At 40.8% G+C, this 24,397-nt stretch overlaps 1 protein-coding gene across 1 annotated transcript in view; it reads left to right on the top strand.

Moving 5' to 3' along the window:
• Nucleotides 1-24,397, top strand: part of SSBP2 (single stranded DNA binding protein 2) — a 283,155-nt gene that overhangs the window by 60,922 nt on the left and 197,836 nt on the right. Inside the window, exons 2-3 of the mRNA XM_024217035.3 lie at nucleotides 10,418-10,490; nucleotides 15,655-15,716. Coding sequence (XP_024072803.1) covers nucleotides 10,418-10,490; nucleotides 15,655-15,716 — 135 coding nt within the window. The remainder of the gene's footprint in view (nucleotides 1-10,417; nucleotides 10,491-15,654; nucleotides 15,717-24,397) is intronic.

The raw sequence follows: 24,397 nt of genomic DNA, 5'->3' as shown, positions 1-24,397 counted from the left end.
TTTGTGGTGGGGCCCTAGAAAGAGAGACCACCTTGTGAATTTAATCAGAATTAGCCCCAACTGCCTGGTTTAAAGAGAAAGGACTAGCTTGTACGCTGCAGTTCCAACTAAGCACTGATTTGGGGTGAATTAAGCTTATTTCAAATGCACTCCACCCTATGTTCCCTCGGTCCCAGCCCTTCCCATGTAGTTCTGACCTACGGTAGCAGAAAGGAGTAGATGGACTAGGCAGGCAGTGTCTCTGTTCCCAGCATTTTGTGCAGGCTAGGGAAGGATTTAGCCATTCATGTTTTTAAATATTGGAGAGTAAAAAATTGCTTCACATACACAGTTTAAAAATATATATTTTGGTTGAAGACTTATTCAAGCTTTGCTAACTGTTGTTGCCTTTTTTCAAGTATTGTGGGGTGGAGGGCTGGTAAGCATCAAAATCCAGTGTCCTGATTATTTTTCAGTTGTAGTGACATAAATCAATATCTGTCTTGTTTATTGTAGGCACAGTGTTCTAACACAATCTTTTGTCACATGTAGCAAGTCGTTATTCAAGTTTACAAAAAAGAAATCCTATGCTAACTGCTAAATTAGATGCCACCTACTGGCAGCCATATAACAAATGTAAAGCTTTAAAGCTTGCGAGGCTGTGGGGTTTTAGTTTTAGTTTTCTTTGTGTTTTACTTTCTTTTAAGTAACCTTATAATATGTACATGCTGTTTACTGGTAGCACAGAACTCCTTGCAAGCCCTGAGGGGTGGCCAGGAGAGCTGCGTTGAAACTATTAACAGACCCCCTGTTTAGACTAGGTAAATAGGTCATACACATTTTGTTACTAACATATTTTTAAAGCAGTGTTATTTATCCCTTCACATAACACAAGAACCAGGGATACCCCAATGAAATTAATAGACAGCAGGTTTAAAACAAACATAAGGAAGTAATTCTTAATACAACACAGTCAACCTGTAGAACTCGTTGTCAAGGGATGTTGTGAAGGCCAAAAGTATCACTAGGTCCAAAAAGGAATTCGAGAAGTTCATGGAGGATAGGTCCATCAATGGCTATTAGCCAAGATGTCAGAGGCACAATCCCATGCTCTGGGTGTCCCTAAGCCTTTGATGGCTAGAAGCTGGGACTGGACAACAGAGGATGGATCCCTCAATAATTACCATGTTCTGTTCATTCCCTCTGAAGCATCTGACACAGGCTGCTATTGGAAGACAGGATACTGGTCTAGATGGATCATTGGTCTGAGCAAGTATGGCCATTCTTATGTTCTCTCTTCAGTAGAGTAGACCTGGGTTAGCATCTTTACCAGTATATTAGCTGGTTGTGATGAACCCTAGAATGGAGTTAACTAGTTTACATGTTTCTAAAAGTGTTAACACTGTCTACTATATCACTTAAAATGTGTTTGTTTGTTAACAGGTTTTTGAATACAATCTATTTACCCAGGCCAGGTCTACACTTTAAAACTTAAGTCGATGTAGCTACAGTGCTCAGGGGTGTGAAAAATCCACAACCCTGAGTACTGCAGCCATGCTGACCTAACCCCTCTGGTGTAGATGTGGCTAGGTCATTAGAAGCATTTTTCCATCGACTGAGCTACGGTCACTCTGGGTGGTGGGGTTACCACAGTGACAACGGAAGAATCCGTTCTGTCTCTATAGTGTGCATCTACACTAGAAGGTTACAGCGGGATCGCTATTGCACTATACCGATGCTGCTGTAACTCCTATCGTGTAGACAAATCCCTAGTTTAGGCTGGAGCTCTGCAGGCTTGTGCTTCCTGCCTGACAACCTTGCCACTGTGGGGGCCAATCTTCAAGACAGCACCATGGTTCTGGGTAATAAAGGCCCATTCATTAGTTGGCAAGTACTGTGGATCGTAATCCTGTTAAATGAAGTCTTTTATTTTTAAATAATTAAATAATAATAAAATTTGGGTATCAGGCAGTATTGAGTCAGAGAGTATATGTATTTGGGATTAGGGTTTAAGAACATGAACCCTAGAGCAGCTCACTGACAATGGCAAGCAGCTACTTGCACAAGTAGTCCAATTAATTTCAGTGGGTCTAATCGCACAAATAACAGCTTTCTCATTGGAGTAAAGAGTTCATAATCAGACCCTGAGCAGGCCTGGAACACCATGTGAACAACAAGCATAGCTGCTAGAATGGAACTACCATGAAGAAAAAGATTTTTTTTTTAAAAGTTAAATTTACAATTCAGAGCAGGATGAATTTATGAAATAATTGTATTGGGGCCTCAAAACTTGCTGTACTTTTTTTCCCCATGTGTATAACTCAACTTCTGATTTTAAAAAGTTCCACATTTAAAAAAAAAATTAAATTGAGGTATAGAGCAATTTTGAAAACTAACAAAGAAATAAGTTTGAGAAAGCATACTAAAAAATCTTATTTAGGAAGCTTCAAAGTTAAAACCATTTTTCAGTTGTTATAATATTTTTAAATACAGGCCCAATCCTGCAATCTCTTACTTTAAAGATAAACCTTATTTTTAATGCATCCGAAGAAGTGGGTTGTAGCCCACGAAAGCTTATGCTCTAATAAATTTGTTAGTCTCTAAGGTGCCACAAGTACTCCTGTTCTTTTTGCGGATACAGACTAACACGGCTGCTACTCTGAAACCTTATTTTTAAGTTAGTAAATCAACGAGATCTCAGATAGGAGGAGGGATTATGGAGTAATTGTTTGCCTCATCCTTTTTAAAATGTGTGCTGTTCTTCTGCTATTGCCCCTCCCCTCCCAAAAATATTACATATGGCTATTTACTATATTATGGATTAATCACTTATCAATTTTCCCTTTCCTGTTTATTGTTAATATTAAGCTCAGATAGGATATTTTCTCATACAAAATTTTCCCTGAGTATCTAACATGTAAAAAAAAAAAAAGAAACATAGCAAAAGTGACAGATTAATTTCTGTGATATTCACAGTTGAAATATTCTATCATCCTTTTATGCCAGGTGTCAGACTTTCACGGCGTAATGGCTATTGCCACAATGAACGTACACAATCTACTCGCACAAGAAATATATTGACAGTTTCTTGTGATCTCACTTATTCCCTTGTGGTAGATTTTATATAAAAGGGACAACAACTTCCTAGCACAACAATAAGATAACTCTAGCTGTTGAGGATATCAAGAGTTACATAAAGTATACTTGGAATACCACTTTGCCACTGTGCCAAGTAATAGGAACAGGAGGTTTTGGCTCTACCACATTAACTTTATAACATTCTAGCTTGTGATTATGTATAACCAGAACTTCAATTAAACCATATTGTTTAATTGGGACACATAGCTATACAGAGCAAGGAAAATAACCTTAGTTTTAGGGTTGTCAAGCGATTAAAAAGATTAATCACGCTATTAAACAATAATAGAATACCATTTATTTAACTATTTTTGAATGTTTTCTACATTTTCAAATATATTGATTTCAGTTACAAAACAGAATACAAAGTGTACAGTGCTCACTTTATATTTATTTGTTATTACAAATATTTGCACTATAAAAAACAAAAGAAATAATATTTTTCAATTCACCTAATACAAGTATTGTAGTGCAGTCTCTTTATCATGAATGTTGAACTTACAAATGTACCAAAAAATCTACATTCAGAAATAAAACAATGCAAAACTTTAGAGCCTACAAATCCACACAGTCCTACTTCTTGTTCAGCCAATCGCTCAGACAAATGAGTTTGTTTACATTTGCAGAAGATAATGCTTCCTGCTTCCTGTTTACAATATCACCTGAAAGTGAGAACAGGCATTTGCATGGCACTGTTGTAGCCGGCGTCGCAAGATATTTACGTGCCAGATGCACTAAAGATTCGTACATCCCTTGATGCTTCAACCACCATTCCATAGGACATGCGTCCATACTGATGAAGAGTTCTGCTCAATAACGATCCAAAGTAGTGCGGACTGATGTATGTTCATTTTCATCATCTGACTCAGATGCCACCAGCAGAAGGTTGATTTTCTTTTTTGATGGTTTGGGTTCTGTACTTTCTGCATCAGAGTGTTGCTCTTTTAAGACTTCTGAAAACATGCTCCACACCTCATCCCTCTCAGATTTTGGAAGGCACTTCAGATTCTTAAACCTTGGGTCGAATGCTGTAGCTATCTTTAGAAATTTCACATTGGTGTCTTCTTTGCATTTTGTCAAATCTGCAGTGAAAGTGTTCTTAAAACAAACAACATGTGCTAGGTCATCATCCGAGACAGCTATAACATGAAATATATGACAGAATGTGGGTAAAACAGAGCAGGAGACATACAGTTCTCCCCCAAGGAGTTCAGTCACAAGTTTAATTAACACATTATTTTTTTAAGAAGGGTCATCAGCATGGAAGCCTGTCCTCTGTAACGATGGCCGAAGCATGAAGAGCCATACAAATGTTAAGCATATCTGGCACGTAAATATCAACAGTGCTATGTGAACGCCTGTTCTCACTTGCAGATGACATTGTAATTAATAAGCGGGCAGCAGTATCTCCCATAAATGTAAACAAACTTGTTTGTCTTAGTGATTGGCTGAACAACAAGTAGGACTGAGTGGACTTGTAGGCTCTAACGTTTTACATTGTGTTGATTTTGAGTGCAGTTATATAACACAAAAAAATCTGTATTTGTAAGTTGCACTTTCATGACAGAGATTGCACTACAGTACTTGTATGAGGTGAATTGAAAAATACTATTTCTTTTGTTTATCATTTTTACAGTGCAAATATTTGTAATAAAAATAATATAAAGTGAGCACTGTACACTTCGTATTCTGTGTTATAATAGAAATCAATATATTTGAAAATGTAGAAAAACATCCAAAATATGTAATAAGTTTCAATTGGTATTCTATTATTTAACAGTGTGATTAAACACGATTCATTTTTCTAATCACGATTAATTTTGTTGAGTTAATCGCATGAGTTAATTGCGATTAATCGACAGCCCTACTTACTTTCTTTTGCCTTAAATCTCCCTGGCCATATGTAATGATTGCCTGTCTCCAACTGGATTAAGAAAATGGAATCTGAATTCTTACAATCATCTTACTGTTCTGACCCCAGCCCTTGAACTTCAGGAAACAACCAGAGTTAAAGCTGCTTTGCATTTCTATTCTTGTTGCCTGCTTTAGCAATATAGATTCAAGGTAGTTTGCCTACTCACTCCCTTTGAGAGATGTACCCCGAGAGTTAGAATTTGGGATATCTTAAGTCTGTCTTTACAGCTAGGCCAAGTTTTCTGTTTCTCAAATGTCAACTTGTGGTTACAAGAGATAAAATATAATTTTAAGATAAGTAAATGAAGACACTGTAGTCTTGTATTTTCTCAGTGAATCCTTTTCAAAAAAGCTGTTTGACAATAACCTCCTTGCTGCCAAAAAGTATGGCTTAAGGGTACTGATTTTTCAATCAGGGTATGGCTTTCAGGATTCTACAAAGCCAGAAAGAGACTGGGGCTTTCAGACTTTCATGCATTGCTTTATAGAAAGTTAGTTTTCTTCCTAATCCCTTGATTTGAAGGTGAAGGAGTTTGTTATATAATTTTAATCAATGGACCTATTTGCTGAAGTGCTTTACTTTAAGTTAATAGGTTCTCATTAAACTTACTTATATCCTTTTCAGCATCTTGTCCCTATTATCTAACAAGTTAGTCCTGCAACATACTTAGAATTATTACTGTTGATTTCCTGGTAGTACCTTCAGGTGGTGACTAATTGACCAGAATGACTTAAAGGGTGTTTCAGTTTTGGAATCTGCATGGATGTTTCTTATCACGTTTCCTTCTTTGACAGGGTTATTGGCCTAGCAGATGAGGGGAAACAGTAAATGTGATATATCTTGATTTTAGTAAGATATTTAACACAGTTCCACATGACATTCTTATAAGCAAACTAGGGAAATGTGGTCTTGATTAAATTACAACAAGGCGGGTGCATAACTGATTGAAAGAGTGTACTCAAAGAGTAGTTATCAATTGTTCACTATCAAACTGGAAAGATGTATCTGGTGAGGTTCAGCAGGTGTCTCTGCCGGGGCCAGTAATATTCAACATTTTCATTAATGACTTGGATAATGGAATGAACAGTATGCTTATAAAATTTGTGGATGACACCACGCTGGAAGGGGTTGCAAGCACGTTGGAGGACAGGATTAGAATTCAAAATGACTGTGATAGATTGGAGAATTGATCTGAAATCAACAAGATGAAATTCTGTAAAGACAAGTACAAAGTACAAAGTACTACATTTAGGAAGGTCTAAGTATACTTGGGACTGCCTCAGCATAGGAGTGAGACTAGATGACCTCTCAAGGTCCCTTCCAGCTGTGATTCTATTTTTCTTTGTACACTGTCTCAAAGGAAGAGCAGAAGCAAACAGAAAAACAAACCAGCGTAGCAAAATTCCAGCATTGAGGGTATCCAGAAAAAATAGTCTTGAATTCATAGAAGAGGTATATCAGCAAACCTCTGACACCGCTGATCAACATGTTGGTAGTTGCTATGTTCTCAAGCTGGATGACACCAAAAGGCTTTGAGAGACTCTGCCTGTCATAACTGAGACTAAACCTGAGAAAAACTTGACCTATATAAAAATTTTGCTGCAGAAAATTTTAGGATGGGAGAAGCTGTACTAGTCACCGTGCTTTACCTCAGCCTAGGTACTTACTATCAGCTAGTAAGGGAGTGTGACAGCTTGACATTAATACTTGCTGTTTGGTAGTCCATTTCTTACACTAGTCTGTCAAGTAAAGACATTCCTTGTAAAAATCACTTCGGGCCTGAGCCCTTCTGAGGCAAAGTTTGTCTCACTGTTCTTTTCTTAGATACCAGCCCAGAAAATTAATCAGCAATTTTATCTGTCTGTTAATTTTATATGCCTAGATTATGTCCATTTTAACCTCCTTATTCTAGTCTTTCTTCATTGTGTAGTTGTAGTCACTACCTCCCTTAATCCCCCTTGTTGCACTGTAGCTCTGTATTACAACTTTTTTGATTTCTTCAACTGTCTTTCCACAGAGATTCAGTTTTCGTTGATCCCTCTGCTGTGGCTAATGCAGAAAACAGTATTATCTTTCTTTTTATTTCTGAGGCAAATACATTTATTTTTGGATGAATTTATAATGCTAATTTCCCTAAAGATTTCCTGAAAGAATAACAACAAGGGATGTAAAAAAATTAGAGATAAGAACCAATTGGATTAGCCTGTGCTTTTCCTCCTGCTTCACTTTTGTACAAGGAAGCTGTTCCTCCGAATTGGTCCTAGACGTTTCTACCAGTGGGACTGTGCAATCACTCAATAAATATGATCCTAACCTTAGTTTCCCACAGGAGAGTCTTCTTCAAGACCTAAAATCAGGGATATCTTATGTCTTATTCCCTTGAAATCTGAACCGGTTTTTCATGTGGACAAGGTATTTTTGCATATTGTTCCACCTTTTCTTCCCACAGTTACTACTTTGATCATTTAAACCAGGATGTAATAATTCATCTCAGAAAGTCTGTGGCATTATTATAAATCCCTTATTTTAATTTGCAGAGTATACTCACTGTACACTGTAAAAGGTAGAGCTTTTAGAACTGGGATTGTTTTTTGTTTTGTTTTTTGGTCTGTGGGAATGCTAGGTGGAAGCCTTGGGTTTTCAAAATACACACTGGCTAGAGGAGCATATAGGGCAGAAAAGAGGTGTGCTTAATACCGGAGCTCCAATAGCGTGTTGTCTGCTTCACAGGGTGGATCCAGGAGTCTTTGGATGAGATTTACAATTTTTAAAAAAATATTAAAGTACTATAGTGTAGGTTAGATATCTTTGTACAATATTTGCTGAAGCTTTGTGTAGATCAGGGGTCGGCAACCTTTCAGAAGTAGTGTGCCGCGTCTTCATTTATTCACTCTGATTTAAGGTTTCGCATGCCAGTAATACATTTTAACGTTTTTATAAGGTCTCTTTCTATAAGTCTATAATATATAACTAAACTATTATTGTATGTAAAGTAAATAAGGTTTTTAAAATGTTTAAGAAGCTTCATTTCAAATTAAATTAAAATGCAGAGTCCCCGGACTGGTGGCCAGGACCCCCGGGCAGTGTGAGTGCCACTGAAAATCAGCTCACATGCCGCCTTTGGCACGCGTGCCACAGGTTGCCTACCCCTGGTGTAGATGGTAGTCTTATGACTTTGGTGTTTCTTCAATAAACTTTTGGTTCTTGTGCTTTCCTGTTTTCCTTTGCAATGAGAGAAAGAATATGGCCCTATCGATCCTTTTACATCTAGACTGTGGATTTAAACTAACAGAGATTATGCTGTTTTTAACAAAAAACAAAGAAGAAGAAAAAAAACAGCTTCTGTGTCTCAGAAGTTTTTAAGTGTCAAGTTATCCTGATTATTTTTATAAAAATTTCATTTCTTTCCCTTTTGGATCATTCTGGTTTTAGATTTTGGCTACATCCACAAATTTCTTAAAATTTGAATGAGGATACAAGTAGAAAGAATTAAGTCACCAAGTTTCAGTTTTCTTGTTCACACTTGTAGTCTGACAAGTTGGAGCCAGGTAACCCATCAACTCTGGATTAAATAATGAAAACGTATGTTAGGAGTGAGAAACTACAGTATGAATGATCTTCTATCTCTCCAGGTTCTTTTATTGGCACCCATCCCAATCTCTGAGAGCCTCGTTAGTAATTGAGCACCTAACAATAAGTAGCCTATTAAAATGCTTAAAATACTTTCCCCGCTATAGTGTTATGAGAATGGTGTTTAATGCAAATTAATATCAGTATTATTTTGTAAATACATGATATTCCTGAATTTAAAAATGTGCGTATTACCACCACTTTCAGGGCTAAGACTAGAAGGAATCAAGGGTTTTGTTACTTTAAGACATACAGGAGAAATCAAATCTATAGTTTTATTTATGATACTGGAGATATAGTAGAGGAGACTGAATACTCTAAGCAAAATATGAATCAAGAAAAATCTGTATTTTGGAACTTCTCCCTTGTATTTTATATTGTCACATTTTATAGACTATTAATTACTGTAGCAATCAATCAGTGCCTTTGCTGATTCTGAACATTATCTGACCAAGTGGTAAAATGAACTGTCCTGAGCAGTACTAAACTTTCTCTACCTCTCTTTTGTACCTCTTTTTTTAGTACCACTACATTTTTTAATATAAATCTTTTAAAAACAGTGACAGCATTTAGTTCAAATTCTTCTCAGATTGCTTGTATAATGAAAAACCAAGCCATTTTCTGTTTTAGAAATACACCCTTAAAACAGCGTAATAGCCAGACTCCCTTTCCTTTCTTGGGCAGAGACATTTTACATACAATTTCTGTGCAGAGCAGTTTTTTCAGAAGAGATGTAAATCCCCCCCAAAAAGAAATGTATACTGGAAAGATCTTAAACTGCTGCATTGTGAGAAAAAGTGATATGCCAGGGAGAGGTTTCTTTTGGGAAAAGGTAGTGGGATAGAAAGCCTTTCACCTATAGGTCACTGATTCAAATCCAGTTTGTGTTATTAGGGCCTGAGCTTTGCCATTTCTGTGGGCTATGTGAGATGGTGTTCTCAGCCCTGGTTTTAGTGCACAGGTATTCACAAAATCTGCCCCAACCATGCAATGAGCTCTTCATGGAGCCTCATTGATTTTAGTGGTGATTTGCCTGGCTGGGGGTCTACTTTCGTGGAGCTCATTCCAGAGCTGTGACCATAACTGACACCCTTACCGTCAATCTCAGTAGAAATACAAGGGATTCAGTGAATTTTATGATTAACTCACATTTTCCCCTAGGGAGATGGTCCCTCCCTCCACAACAGAGTTGGGGGTGCATTGATTATTGATTAAGCAAAGGAAGCTTTTACTACTGCAGTCTGTGGTTTACATGTTCTGTAAATAAACAAAGGATATTGGTCAAAGGTGCTAACTGCTTGGTACCTTCCACAGGTAAAAATTGCTTTGAAAAAAAAATTCAGTATTGCTATAATTTACGGATATGTTGTATTTTTTATTGCAGGCTTGGCTTGGTGTGGATAAATATAGAGCAGCAGTAACTGAACTGCTATGAGCTAACTGGGCATCTGTCCAAAATATCATTAAAATATTGACATAGACTAATTTGGGTTTTTTTACTAATATTTTGTTAAGTGCTATTTAAACAGCTCTGCTACGATTGACCCACATACTCTAGTTTAAAAGTTGAGAATTGAGATAATAGTAGATCTGACACTTTTAGTACATGATGTTTTCTGCAATCGAGCAGTACATAGTTCAATATGTTAATTTCTGAGACTATTCGTAAAGAAAAAAAAAAAGCAACAAACCAAACCAGAGCAAACAACAAACAGATTTTCTATACTGAATACCTTTTGTTCATTCATTTTCCAGGTTAGCACTGTATGTATATGAATATCTGCTCCATGTAGGAGCACAGAAATCTGCCCAGACATTTTTATCAGAGGTACGTTTCCCATTGTTTTCTTCTCTTTCACAATTTTGATAGTGTATGCAAATAGAATAACTGTATATGGGTTTTTAAAAAAAGGAATAAAACAACACAGTGGATATCAGTTTATACTGATAAACTTGGATTTTTAAGTCTGTGCTAACCAGGTGTTCACCCATCTCTGGCACAAGGCATCCCCAACTTCGCAAAACAATTCACTGGTGTGATTTGTACCCCGTCCCTCCATGTCTTTCACCACATAAAGATCCCACTTGTTTTCTGTAACAAATGTGGCATTTAGGGAATACATAATTTTATTAGTATTTGCTTGGGATGACCTGTATAACTTACTCATGGTTTCACCACCTGTGGATAATGCAGCCATTCTAAACACATGGCAATGAAATGTTTTATACTATATTATATTTCCAGACTGTCCCTGTTGTATATACTCCATAGATAATGTTGACCAGCAATAGTCTCAGTACATATCCCTATGATACCAATTAACAACTTCTCATAATTTCAAGAAGCAATTATGTATTATAACTACTTGTGTCCTGTTGATTAACCAGTTTTAACACCTGATGGTACTTTTGCCTTTTACCCTATGTTAATTTTGTCTTCATAGTCTTTGTTAAAGGACTCTGTAAGTCTTTTGAAAATCCAAGTAAATTAGTTCTCAGAAACCTTTGTTTATGATAGGAAAAAATGACAAGTGTGTCAGAGATACTGAACTCCTTTTTAAAATCTCTCTTTAACAAGAATATTTAAGAAAATAAGTTGACAAGTGGGAAGTAAAGAAGAGCTTGGGAAAACAGCACTGAATAAAGAGCAGGCAAGGTAATAACTTGGAAAATTTCCACATCTCAAAATCAGTTGTCCCAGGTGGCACAGATTCAAATAGTAATAAATTTATTTTGCTACTGATGACTTTTTGAACAGTCCTGGACAACTGGCATGCCACTGGAAGACTGGAGAAAAGCAAATTTGTGGTAGAACTTTTTGTTTTTTTTAAAGTAAAGAGTGTTTCCAGCAGTTACCATCTGATATATCCAGTTTTTCTCTCTATTAAAGTAGGGGCAAAATAATTAAGAGAAAAATATAAAAAATTAATAGGATAATTTGTCTCAGCAAAAACAGCATTCATTTATAAGGAATAAATTTTGCAGGATAAAGCTTTGCTTATTTTGTTTTTAGGGTAGGTTTGCAAAGTGAGTAGATGAGGGGAACATTTTAGGTATGACATTTGAATTTTGGAAAAGCCTTCACTATGGTGTCTCCCAAAATCTTGCTGTCAAAATTAATTTAAATCTGAGAAGACAGAAGCACTGTAATATGGACTAATAGTGGCTGAATTATCATGAACAAGAGGCCGTGATAAATAGCAACATTGAATTGGTATGCGGTATCTACTAAATACTGCAAAGATCTGTGGACTTCATTTAACTTCTTCATTAATGGTGTAGAAGAAGGAGTAAACAGAACATTGATGGCATTTATAGAAGATACTATGTTGGGATAAATTACAATTATCATAAATTTTAAAATAATACAAAGTGACATAGAAAGATTAGAAATCTGGGCTGAAAATAATAAAATATGATTCATCTCGAAAACTGTACACTAATACATTTGGAGGGGAAATAATCCAAAACAGATAAATCAGTGGGGGAGAGAATCCTGGCAAGCAGAAATGATGAAAGAGATAAGAGAGTGATAGTGGATAGCAGATTAGATATGTGTTTGCAATGCAATATGGGTGCCAAAAGAAACAGTTCAGTTTTGTGGTGCACATGATGCATCTCTGTATCACAGATAACAAGATAGTCTTTTTTTTCCTATATAGGTTTGGTGCATCTGAATTGCTACATTCAGTTCTGAATATCTTGTTATGAGAATTATATTGGCGAATGAGAGGGCAATGAGAGAAGAGCAACAAAAATGAAGTCAGCTGGATGATTAATTTGTAAGGGAAGATGAAGACTTAGATTCTCCAGCATGCTTTGTCCTCTTTGTTTTGATCCATAGGTGCAATGGGACTACAAACCCATCAGACCAGGCCAAATTAAGATTCTTATGGTGTGGGGGATTTGCAGGTTACATAGTAGTAGGGTAACCAGATGTCCCGATTTTATAGGGACAGTCCCGATGGTTGGGGCTTTTTCTTATATAGGCTCCTATTTCCCCCCACCCCCGTCCCGATTTTTCACACTTGCTGTCTGGTCACCCTACATAGGAGGCACTCTTAAGCCACATTCTCTTCTGGTTCCAGTTTAGGAAGCAGGGCAAGAAGAAAGAGGCATGGCTAGAGCACCTATGTGTTCTAGCAGTTCTCAACTGAGCATAACAGTCCGTGGGGCTATTTAAGGCCAAAATAATTTAGAACAGTTCTGAGGTTGAGAATTTGGCCCTAAAAGAACTAAATATGTATAGCTTAGCTAAGCGATGACTAACAGTTTATACCTATTTGAAAAGTGTAAGCAACAAAGATCATTATTTAAAGTTGTACAAGAGTGTAACTATGAGTAATGGGACAAAATTAAGAAAGGGAAAATTTCAGATGGATATCAGGAAATCTGACATTGCAATCAATTAGTCTGTAAAATAATGTCCTAAGGAATTTTTTTTAAGCTTTCCCAGATTTTGTGATACTCTGTTTTTTAAATGAATTTTCTTAGAACTGAGATTCACAGTAGTCCTAGAATCCCCTTGGGTTCTGTCATAGTTACAGGGTGAGCTGCACTTTGGACCCTTTCATAGTCCCCTCTCAAGTGCACCCCTCAGGAGACAGGCTTTGCTTCCTTAACCTCTTTAAAGGGTGGAACTTTGGAGGTCAATCACTTTTAGATTGGATCTCTGCGTTGCAGCCCCCCTATTAATCAACTGTGGCTCCTCTAGCAGGGCTTGATTCCTGCAAGAGAATTTCCTTCAGGAGATGTGACCAACAATTGATAAAGTGACTCAAAACAGCTTTTCCAAAACCAACGTATTGTTTATTCACCAAAGGATGGTAACAAGTGAAGAAAACGGGTAAAACAGCAAACGACCTACACACCTGGGTCTTACCTATACCTTATCCTTTCCTTGCTAGTTTTGGTAACTTCCACCTAGCCCGGATAACCCGACATCTGGGCTGGTAGGGACAGGCTCCCCTGCAGCAGGTTCTCTTTCCCTTGTATCTGTCCCAGTGTTTTCCCCCAGCTGCTTTTCACTCACTCTCCATGCCCCTTCCTCTCTATGCAGGGCTTTTTTAACAGTTCAGTGTCTTTTCTCCTAGTCCTGGAAAAATTATCTGGCTGGTGACAGTAAGATAGGTATTTCCCTATTAATAGCCTGCTCATTGTTCTCTTAAGGACCCTTGATATTTTCCCTGAAGATATCTCTGGAATTGTTTCATTTCCTGCCTGCTCTTCCTAACAGACTCTTTAGATTTAAATCTATGCAGTCAGACAGATTAATATCCAGCAGGTAAACAGAAGAACATATAATATTCATAAAAAATAAGAGAGAGCTTATTCCACAGGCTCTTGTTTTGAAGATGCTGACTGGGGTGAAATGTACCCCTGTGAAGAGGGCCAGCACAAAGCCTAAGCACCAATTAAATCCCCCTCAAGCCATGTTTTGAAGGATTTAAGTAGTACATAGGCTTTATGTTGGCCCTCTGCACAGGTATGAATTTTACTCCAGATCAATGACTTTCCAGTCTTCATGAACAATTTTGGTGTTAAGTACATACTGCACATCTTTCTTAGTACATTACTTTATGTTTATTTTAGAACCCGTTGAAGAATCGCATCTGTTCCAGGTGATTTACTTAATTTTTCAAGTTATTCCCAATGGATGCATGTAGTCTTCTAGATTCCAGTGCATTTGAAGAGTTTTTAAAAAATTGTTTTTATACTTCTTGCTTTGCCTTTTATTCCAATTTACACTTTATCTGGTATAGTTTACGCAGGATTTCTATATTTGAAAGGATGCTTTTTATATCCCTAGCTATCGTTATTTATGTTTCCTCCTGAGCCCTGTGTAGTTAGTTCATAGTAACTGACTTTACCAGCAGAAGGATATAAAAAATAGTCCCAATAAATTAAAAAAAAACCCTATAAAATAGTTTTACTGTTAAGTAAGCAGCATTTACACAATACATCATAACATGGTAGAACAGATTTATTGGTGCTTGTTTGGGATGACCTTTGGCTGTGTGTATCCTCTTCTTGCCAGCTATATGCAGACCTTCTAGGTGTCTGATCAGCTGTTCTTGAAATTCCTTGAGAATTGGGCCTTGAAATTCAATGGGAGTTAGGTACCAAACTGTCTCAAACTTTTCTTCTGAAAAATCCAAGCTTTAACCATTGTCCATTTTATTAAGAATATTATTTTTATACATCACCACCTTTCATACCAAAGGACCCCCAAGCACTTCACAAAGTAGAACTCATTTCATTCACCACTGACATAGAATCGCTGCTACCTCTCTATCATAATGTTGCATGTTTAAACACCAATACTTCTCCATATTTTAGGACAGCAAGTAAATAATACTATATCCAACTGTAACTAGTGGAGGGATTTGTGATATCCCCTATGTCGTAGCTAAATTCCTATTTTTAGATATTCTCTTCTACCTAACAGCTGTACCTTTGTGAAAATTACTGTTGAATATTAGTTACCTCTAGCACTACTACAGTGCTCCTTACCACGCTGAAATACTGGTGCAATTTGGACCTGGAGGGAAGACTGCCACCTGCTGAGCCATTAGGATTACCCTTGGAGCATCTTGAGTTTTTCTTAAAATTCTCTGACTCATGTGCACTGTATACAATTTTTAGAGATATTTTTAAATGTATTACTTTTAATTTCTCTCTCATACCTGTACATTTGGGCTTAACTAAAACATCTAGTTTAAGGGCAGAGGGATACAAAATGTAGTACCAATAAAAATTTTAAAAACACTGTAAAACATTTCTAAAACAGGTTTTCTGCAAAATATGTGACAAGTGCTGAGTACATGGTGGTACGATGTGTTAAGTTATGTGGTCATCCCAAATTCATGATGATAAATATTTTTCTAACTGCACAATCATCTATTATCTCTTTCCTATCTGGTTGATTAGTTAATGTATCTTGTTCAGACTGAGTGGAAAAGCATAAAATACTTGATTTTTATTCCTTTCAGATAAGATGGGAAAAAAACATCACATTGGGGGAGCCCCCAGGATTCTTGCACTCTTGGTGGTGGTAAGTGTTAATAATTTTCTTTCCTTCCAATTAAAGTAGGTTGAGAATGGAGTCGAATGGCTAGGCTTAAAATTGGAGCAAAAAGAACAGTAAAATACCAAATATTCATCCTTGTTTTAAGCTGAAAAATTCTTTTTTATTAAACTTTTTGAGGCATGAAAGAAATTCAGGTGAATTTTGTACAAATTATACTGAGTTCATCAAGAATAATTGGTGTAGAAAACAATGAAAGAAGCTAATAATAACAATGGAGTCTCCTAAAAAACATACCCAAGAGGCATAGCCATATCGTTTTAGATTTCATTTATTTCCCCTATTTTTTTTCTAAGAAAAGACGCAGTTCCATGTTGAAGTCCTTAGCCTGTGGTATTCGTCACTCCAGTTGTTTCTCCAAAACTTTCTTTTCCTAGGGCAAAAGTGTGTATTACGAAGTTGACAGTGTTAGCACATCATATTAGAACTGGAACAGGTTTCAATACTTTGTTTGCAGTGAGTCTTGCAGTAAATAATGCATTTAAAAATAAGTTTTCATATGGGAAAAAATTGAGTTAAGAATACAAGCAGTGATGATAAACTGTATACTGTCATTGGAAAATGACATAAAATACACTATCCACATTACTGCCTGTGGCCCAAATTCACTATAGCACTTAAGTACATACTTAACTTGAAGCATGTGCTTAAGTCTCATTGAAGTTGAAATATGACTTAAACGTGTTCTTAAGTGCTTTGCTAAATAGGACTGGACTTAAGCCAGTGTCAGAGGGTTACTGAACTGGTTTGCTATGACTAGGCCTGATTAGGGGTCAGGAGCTATATAAGGAGTCTGGGGAGCCAGGAGAGAGGAGAGACAGGTCAGAAATATGGGAGACATGGATGGTGGCGACTCCAGAGCCATAGGAAGAGCTAGGGAGTCCGCCTGTGGCTATCATCCTATATAAGGGGCAGGGATCTGGAAGAAAACGAGGTTGAAGGAAGTCAGTGGCCTCCAGAGTGGGAGAGGGGGCATTTCCTGCCAATGTTTATGAGTGCAGGGGTGAAGGAAGGCCATGGAGAGAGGCTTTGTGGCCACTGTCCCGTACAAGGAGCAGGGACTGGGAAAGAACCCAGGAAGGATATGAGACTTTCATTAAGCCCAAAGTGGGCGGATGTTGTTTATGTTATTGCTTCATTTTAACCTTTGAACTTTACTGGGGATGATGGGAATAAACCAAGAACCCTCCATTTGAAGGAAGATTAGGGACTGAAGAAGATTTTAGAGTGACAAAAGACAGCAGAAGCAGAGTTGTTTTGAATTATGATATGGGACTTTAGTTTATATCTTTGAGACATGTATAATAATAAATTACCTTGGGACAAGCCTATCAACCCGAGAGAGTGTTGGAGTGTTTGAAGGGACTCTGAATGGGGTGAAACTGATGCTGGGCATCTGTAGGGTACCTTCATGCCACCAGGAGGCACTCAAGGAGGGCCTCGCTTGTTAAACTCACACTTAAAGTTTTCCACAACTTGAATTGGGGCCTTTAACATCTACAGCTGATATCCACATGGTCAAATCAATGAGTGCACTCATGCTCATTTGGAAGAATTCTATGGTGTTGGCTTACAAAGTAGTTTACTAACATCAACAGGGTAAGCTAAAGAATTATTTATATGGACAGCATAAAAAACTCTGCAAATCCCATCTCTTCTTCAGATAGCCCATTATCTCTGACAAGTATACATGAGTGCCTTATACTTTTTCACAATGATCACACTTACTTACATGTATCTATGTGTCTGCGTGTATATATAGTATCCCAAAGTTTACTATTGGAACAGTGGATTAAAACGTAATTCATAGGAACTGCTGTTTAGCCAAGCTGAATTGTATCTATATGGAGATTCCAGACACATCTGATATGTACATATATACTCTATGAATGGATAATCAAGATGATTACTGACAACAAAGGCTGCAGTTACAGATGACATAGTAGTTCCACCTGGCCCCAGGAAAGTATGCAATAAGTACACAACTGTGCAAAGTGGCATAATCACTACCAAATGTTTTTTTTTTTTTTTTTTTTTTTTTTTTTTTTTAGAGTTCTGTATCTGAAATTCTGTAAGGAAACTTTGCTCCTTATGTCTTCCTGACCTCTGTGTTCACCTTTAATAGTGATTGCCTGCAGTGAAATTGTCAGTAGACCAATTAAAGTTTTCCTAAATTATGAACTATGGCATGATGACCAAAAGATAAATCTAAGGAATTAAACTGGGTCTCTCCTATTATAGGTCTGGCTTGACATGAGTAGTTGGCTATGGGTAAGGGCTCATTTCTTGGGAGACAGAATTAGGGAGGTAAATGGGTCAATAAGCTAAAAGACAGCTAAGGTAAGGGTTACCCAGGGAACCATTTACAACAGACAAAATAAGCTGAAACATAAAACAGTGTAACTTCGGATGTGTGGTACACCCTATACCCACCTCCTATGCTTGAGTTGGATCAACGCAGCGTAACATTGTTGTATGCCAAATAAAGGAACCCAAGTAATGAGACTGGAGTTGAACTGAGTTCTAGGGGAACCAATTGAAAGAGGTCTGAGATCAGCCAAATAAAACTCAATTTTGATTTTATTCTTTAAAGTGATTTAGTAAATAGCAGATCTTTTGATTCCAGGGACTTTGAGACTGCAATGATAAAATACCTCAAACATTATATGTAAACATTATTTATTTTATTCAGTTAATAAAGCTGGCTAAATCCTGTTAAAAACAGTTCAGAGGGAGAAGTATATAAACTCTGTTTTAACACTGTTTTTAAACACTGCTCCATTCCAAAGTGTAAAAAGGGCCTGATAAAGGCATCACAATTTCCCCCCACTATTTTTAAACCAAGACGTATATCATGGTATTCTTTCCCACTTCTTACATTTACCCATATATATACTGCTTTATTGTCTTTTGGTTAAGGCACAGTACAGCGACTTAGAAGATCTAAGTACTATCCCCGTTTTTCCCCCCACTGTCTTACTGTGTGACTTTGGACAAGTCTCAGCCTCTTTGTGCCCTGTGTAGTGTTTTGTGGAAGTAAATGTAGGCACACACAAGATATGAGGTTAATATAGAGTTCCAACCATTGCTCCATATTCTAACAGTTTGTGCACTAAACTAACTTGCAGCAGTGCTGATATTCTTGGACTAAACTATAGTGGTCTTAATGGGGGACATCATTACATCCTCAGAGAATCAGAAGATAGTTTTTTCTTACCTTACAGGGCCATCATCAGGCTTAATTCATTAATATTGTGATACAGGAGGGCCAGGGAGCAGTGGCAGAGTGCTAGAGGGGAAATATATAAACCCAAGGCTAATTAAGGCCTGGTTCCCTGGAGACTAGGGAGGGTGGCTACAGGTTAATTGGAGCACCTGCAGTCAATTAAGGCCCTGTCAGGAACCTAATAAAACCCCCTGCTTCAGGCAATCAGAGAGAAGGAGGAAGGAGAGAGGACTGGAGCTTGGAGGTGTGCTGTGAGACTTGAAAGATCAGAGAACCGAAGTAAGGGAGACCCTGCCCCAGCAAGGGAAGGAGATTCCCTTCCCCAGCATCTAAGGACTGAAGGTACCCCGCCCAAGGGGGAAGAGGGTAAGAACCCACAGGGGTTGAGAGGGGCTGGGGCTCAGAGTGAGGAGCAAACCCAGACCCTTCCCCTGCTTCCCTTCTTTACCACCTTCCCGGGCCACTAGTGGGGCCCTCGGCGCCCCAAGAGCAGGGGCAAGGGGTGGCATCCTAGCCCCCGCCAAGAAAAGCTTGGGACCCACCATACTAACATCGACCATCTTGTCACACATGGTGTCAGGAGTGGGATTATTGCGCTGCGAACATAATCCAGGGTGGGTCACGACCACCCTGCCCGAAGATGGAGGATGTGGTCGAAGCACTGGTGCAAGCCACTGCTGCCCAGCAGGAGGCTACCTGGGTCCAGGCAGTTGCCCAACAGGAGGCCATGCGGCTGCAGCAAGAGGCCAATCACCTGCTGATGACCCAGACCACCCAAGATTGGGCCATGCTGCAGGAACTAGTGAACAAGGTGAAGGCCCTTACGGAGCTGAGCCGCGGCTATGATGGGACACGGACCATACGGGCCAGCTACTGTCTGCAGAAAATGACCCGGGAGGATGGTGTGGAGGCGTACCTCCTGGCCTTTGAGAGGACAGCCCTGCGGGAGGCCTGGCCTTGAGACCAATGGTCGGGCATCGTTGCCCCATTTTTTTTGCAGGGAGGCCCAGAAGGCCTACTATGATATGACCGCAGAGGAGGCGGCAGATTACCCCCGACTGAAGGCAGAGATCCTGGCCAGGGCAGAGGTAACGACAGCCTTGCGAGCCCGGAGGTTCCATGAATGGCAGTACTGTGAAGATAAGACACCGCAATCACTACTATTTCACCTAATCCACCTAGCCCAGAAGTGGTTACGCCCGGAGGCTCTCAGCTCGGAGAAAATGATGGAGCTCCTGGTGCTGGACCACTATACGAGGGGACTACCTTCGGGCCTCCGAGCCTGGGTAGGCCAGAATGACCCCTCCAACTATGATGAACTGGTCACCCTTGTAGAGAGACAACTGGCAGCCCGTGAATTGTTCGAAAGCCCGGGAGGTGAAACACGGCGTTTCAGGAAACCAGTCCCGACCCTGAGGCCCCGGATCATCGGGAACTCCAGGAAGGCCATTGCTGGAAGAACAGGCACCAAGGAGTGGCCTGAGGCCCCAAAAGGACCTGAGGGTCTGGGGGGAGAGGGTTGGGGGAGCGAGTCAGAGGGCCCAGGACAGAGGGCAACCTCCGGAATGAGATATCACTGTTACGGGTGTGGGGAGTTGGGGCATATAGCAGCTCAGTGCCCCAACAGGGAGGAACCCATGCAGTGTAATCTGGGGAATCCCGGGGACCAATGTGGCCTAATCAGCCTGGTGGGGGTCGTGATGGCCCCACATGAGTACACCAGGACGGTAAAGATGAACGGCATCCAGACCATAGCTTTGGTGGACTCTGGGAGTGCTGTCACATTGGTCTCAGGGAAGTTAGTGGGGCAAGAGCACTGGAGTGACATATGTCCACGGCACAGTAAATTTCTACCCAACAATTCCAATATGGATTGAGATCCAGGGAAACATTACCAAGATGACTGCAGGGATGGTCCCCAAGCTCCCCTACCTAGTCTTAATTGGCAGGGACTTCCGTGGGTTTGAGAGCCTACTCCCCGCCCCCTCTCCCCCATTGAGTTAGGGGAGGGATATAAACCCCAAGCAGAGTTTGAGGTGCCCATGGATGACCCTACCACAATTTTTGCTGGGTTTTCCCCAGAGTTATTTTCACCCCCTAGGAAGTCCCAGAAATCCAGACGAGAAAGGAGGGCAGACAAAAGATTAGGAACCAGGATTTTGGTGGCAAACCGGAGAGCTGCCCTGGTTGGGACAAGGCCCCGTGGAGACCCAGAGACGGCCCTCAGCACAAGCACCCCAAGAGAAGGAGGGGAGCCCAATCCAATAGAATCAGGCCAGATAGGTCCCACACGCGAATGTTTTGGGCACGACCAAGCCAATGACCCACTGTATGCGAACCTGAGGGAGGAGGTAGTAGAGGTAAATGGCGTGCCAGTAGAAGGGAAAACCAAAGGCCCAGGGCCATACTATATAATCAAGCAGGATATGTTGTATTGGGTAGTGCCAATACGGGGGGAAGTAGTAGAGCAGCTCTTGGTGCCATGGAGGCACACAAGGGCCGTATTAGAGTTAGCTCACAGTCATCAGTTCGGGGAACATTTAGGAGCAGACAGGACCCTGGATAGAGTCCTAAGGAGGTTCTACTGGCTGGGGGTACAGGCAGAAGTCCAGCTCTATTGTGCCTCCTGCCCAGAGTGCCAGCTGCATAGCCCCCGATCTCAGTCAAGGGCTCCGTTGGTACCCTTTCCTATAATTGAAGTTCCTTTTGAAAGGATAGCAATGGGTCTAGTGGGCCCATTAGAAAGAATGGCCTGCGGCTACTGAAGCATACTCGTCATCCTGGACTACGCTACATGGTACCCCGAAGCCATTCCTTTAAGAAACCCCACGTCCAAGGCGATCGCAAAAGAACCGGTGCAGGTTTTTGCTAGGGAAGGCATCCTGAAGGAGATCCTGACAGACCAAGGGACTCCCTTCATGTCAAGAGTAATGCAAGACTTATGTACCCTGCTCTGCATCCAAGCCTTGTGGACCTCGGTCTATCATCCGCAAACAGATGGTCTGGTTGAGCGATTTAACTGCACTCTTAAGAGCATGATCCGAAAGGTGGTGGCCCAAGGTGGAAAAAGACTGGGATACTCTCCTACCATACCTGATGTTTGCAATACGAGAAGTTCCCCAAGCATCTACTGGTTTCTCCCCCTTTGAGCTACTGTATGGACGCCACCCACGTGGCATATTTGACATTGTGAAGGAGGAATGGGAGGAACAGCGCAATCCGGGGAAGAATGTCATTGCACACATAGCCCAGATGAGAGAACGAATAGCCCAAGTGACCCCCATAGTACGAGAGCATTTGGAGAAAGCACAAGAGGCCCAACGAACCTACTACAATCGTCAGGCAAAAACATGGAAATTTCAACCAGGCAACGGGTGCTGGTGCTGGTACCAGCAACAGAAAGTTGGCGTGGATCCTATGAGATCATGGAAGCCGTTGGGGAGGTGAATTATAAGGTGAAGCAGCCAGACCATCAAAGACCAGAGCAGATATACCACGTCAACTTACTGAAACCCTGGCTCGATCATGAGACGTGCCTGGCCGTCCTGCTGGCTCCATCCCAGGCAGATGGCCCACAAGGGCAAGTAAAGATATCCCCCGAAGTAGCCCCAGAACAATGAACAGAGGTCGTCGAAATGATCCAGCGGAACCAAGACGTGTTCTCCACACAACTAGGCTGTACGACGCTGATTCAACACCACATCATCACCTGTCCCGGAGCAAGGGTGATGATAAAACCATATCGCATACCAGAGGCAAAAAGAGAAGAAATTAGGGCAGAAGTAAGGAAGATATTGGAACTTGGGGTGATTGAGGAATCACACAGCCAGTGGTCCAGCTCTATCATCTTGGTCTCCAAGCCTGATGGCAGCCTGAGGTTTTGTAATGACTTCCGGAAGTTAAATGAGGTATCCCAATTCGATGCCTACCCAATACCACGTATTGATGAGCTGGTGGATCAGTTAGGCAATGCCCGATACTTGACCACCTTGGACTTGACAAAAGGCTACTGGCAGATCCTTCTGGCTGAGGATGCCAAGGAAAAAAATGCTTTCTCTACACCTGATGGCCTTTTCCAATATACCGTCCTCCCTTTTGGGCTCCATGGGGCCCCCGTGACTTTCCAACGATTGATGGACAAATTACTTTGACCCATGCCAAGTATGCTGCTGCCTATTTAGATGATGTGGTGATCCATAGCCCTGACTGGGAGACGCACCTGGGGAAAGTGGAAGCGGTACCAGATATTCTTAGACAGGCTGGCCTCACCACTAACCCATCCAAATGTGCAATAGGGTTAGCCGAGGCCAGATACCTCGGGTATGTAGTCGGAAGGGGCCTGGTGAAGTCCCAATGGAACAAAGTGGAGGCAATAAAGGAATGGCCTCGCCCGATCCGCAAGAAGCAAGTCAGAGCATTCTTAGGGATAGTGGGGTAGTATCGCCGGTTCATCCCTCACTTCGCCACAAGGGCAGCACCTCTGACGGACCTGATGAGAGCTCGGGACCCGGAGATAGTTAAGTGGACCGAGGCGGCAGAAGAAGCTTTCACAGATCTAAGGACGGCCCTTTGCAACCATCCAGTGCTCATAGCCCCGGATTTCAAAAAGGAATTCATCCTACAAACAGATGCCTCGGAGGTAGGACTTGGGGCCGTCCTTTCACAGATGGTGGGGGATGAGGAGCATCCAATCCTTTACCTAAGCTGAAAGCTCCTGTCCGGGGAGCAACAGTACACCGTAGTAGAAAAGGAATGCTTACCAGTTAAATGGGCCATGGAGATTCTAGGATACTATCTGCTTGGGTGGCGGTTCACCCTTGTGACAGACCATGCCCCACTCCAGTGGATGCACACAAACAAGGAGAGGAATGCACGAGTGACTAGATGGTTTCTATCCCTACAACCTTTCCATTTCCGGATACAGCTTAAAGCCGGAAACCAACATGGCAACGTGGACAGCCTGTCACGACAGCACTGTCTCTTGTCCCAAGTAGCCCAACCCCGTGGTGTTGAGCGGGGGAGGCATGTGATACAGGAGGGCCAGGGAGCAGTGGCAGAGTGCTAGAGGGGAAATATATAAACCCAAGGCTAATTAAGGCGTGGTTCCCTGGAGACTAGGGAGGGTGGCTACAGGTTAATTGGAGCACCTGCAGTCAATTAAGGCCCTGTCAGGAACCTAATAAAACCCCCTGCTTCAGACAGTCAGAGAGAAGGAGGAAGGAGAGAGGACTGGAGCTTGGAGGTGTGCTGTGAGACTTGAAAGATCAGAGAACCGAAGTAAGGGAGACCCTGCCCCAGCAGGGGAAGGAGATTCCCTTTCCCAGCATCTAAGGACCAAAGGTACCCCGCCCAAGGGGGAAGAGCGTAAGACCCCGCAGGGGTTGAGAGGGGCTGGGGCTCAGAGTGAGGAGCAAACCCAGAC

Source organism: Terrapene carolina, unplaced genomic scaffold, assembly GCF_002925995.2.
Source record: "Terrapene carolina triunguis isolate 2854851 unplaced genomic scaffold, T_m_triunguis-2.0 Scaffold69, whole genome shotgun sequence".
Taxonomy (NCBI): Eukaryota; Metazoa; Chordata; order Testudines; family Emydidae; genus Terrapene; species Terrapene triunguis.
This window is presented reverse-complemented; position numbering and strand designations above follow the sequence as displayed.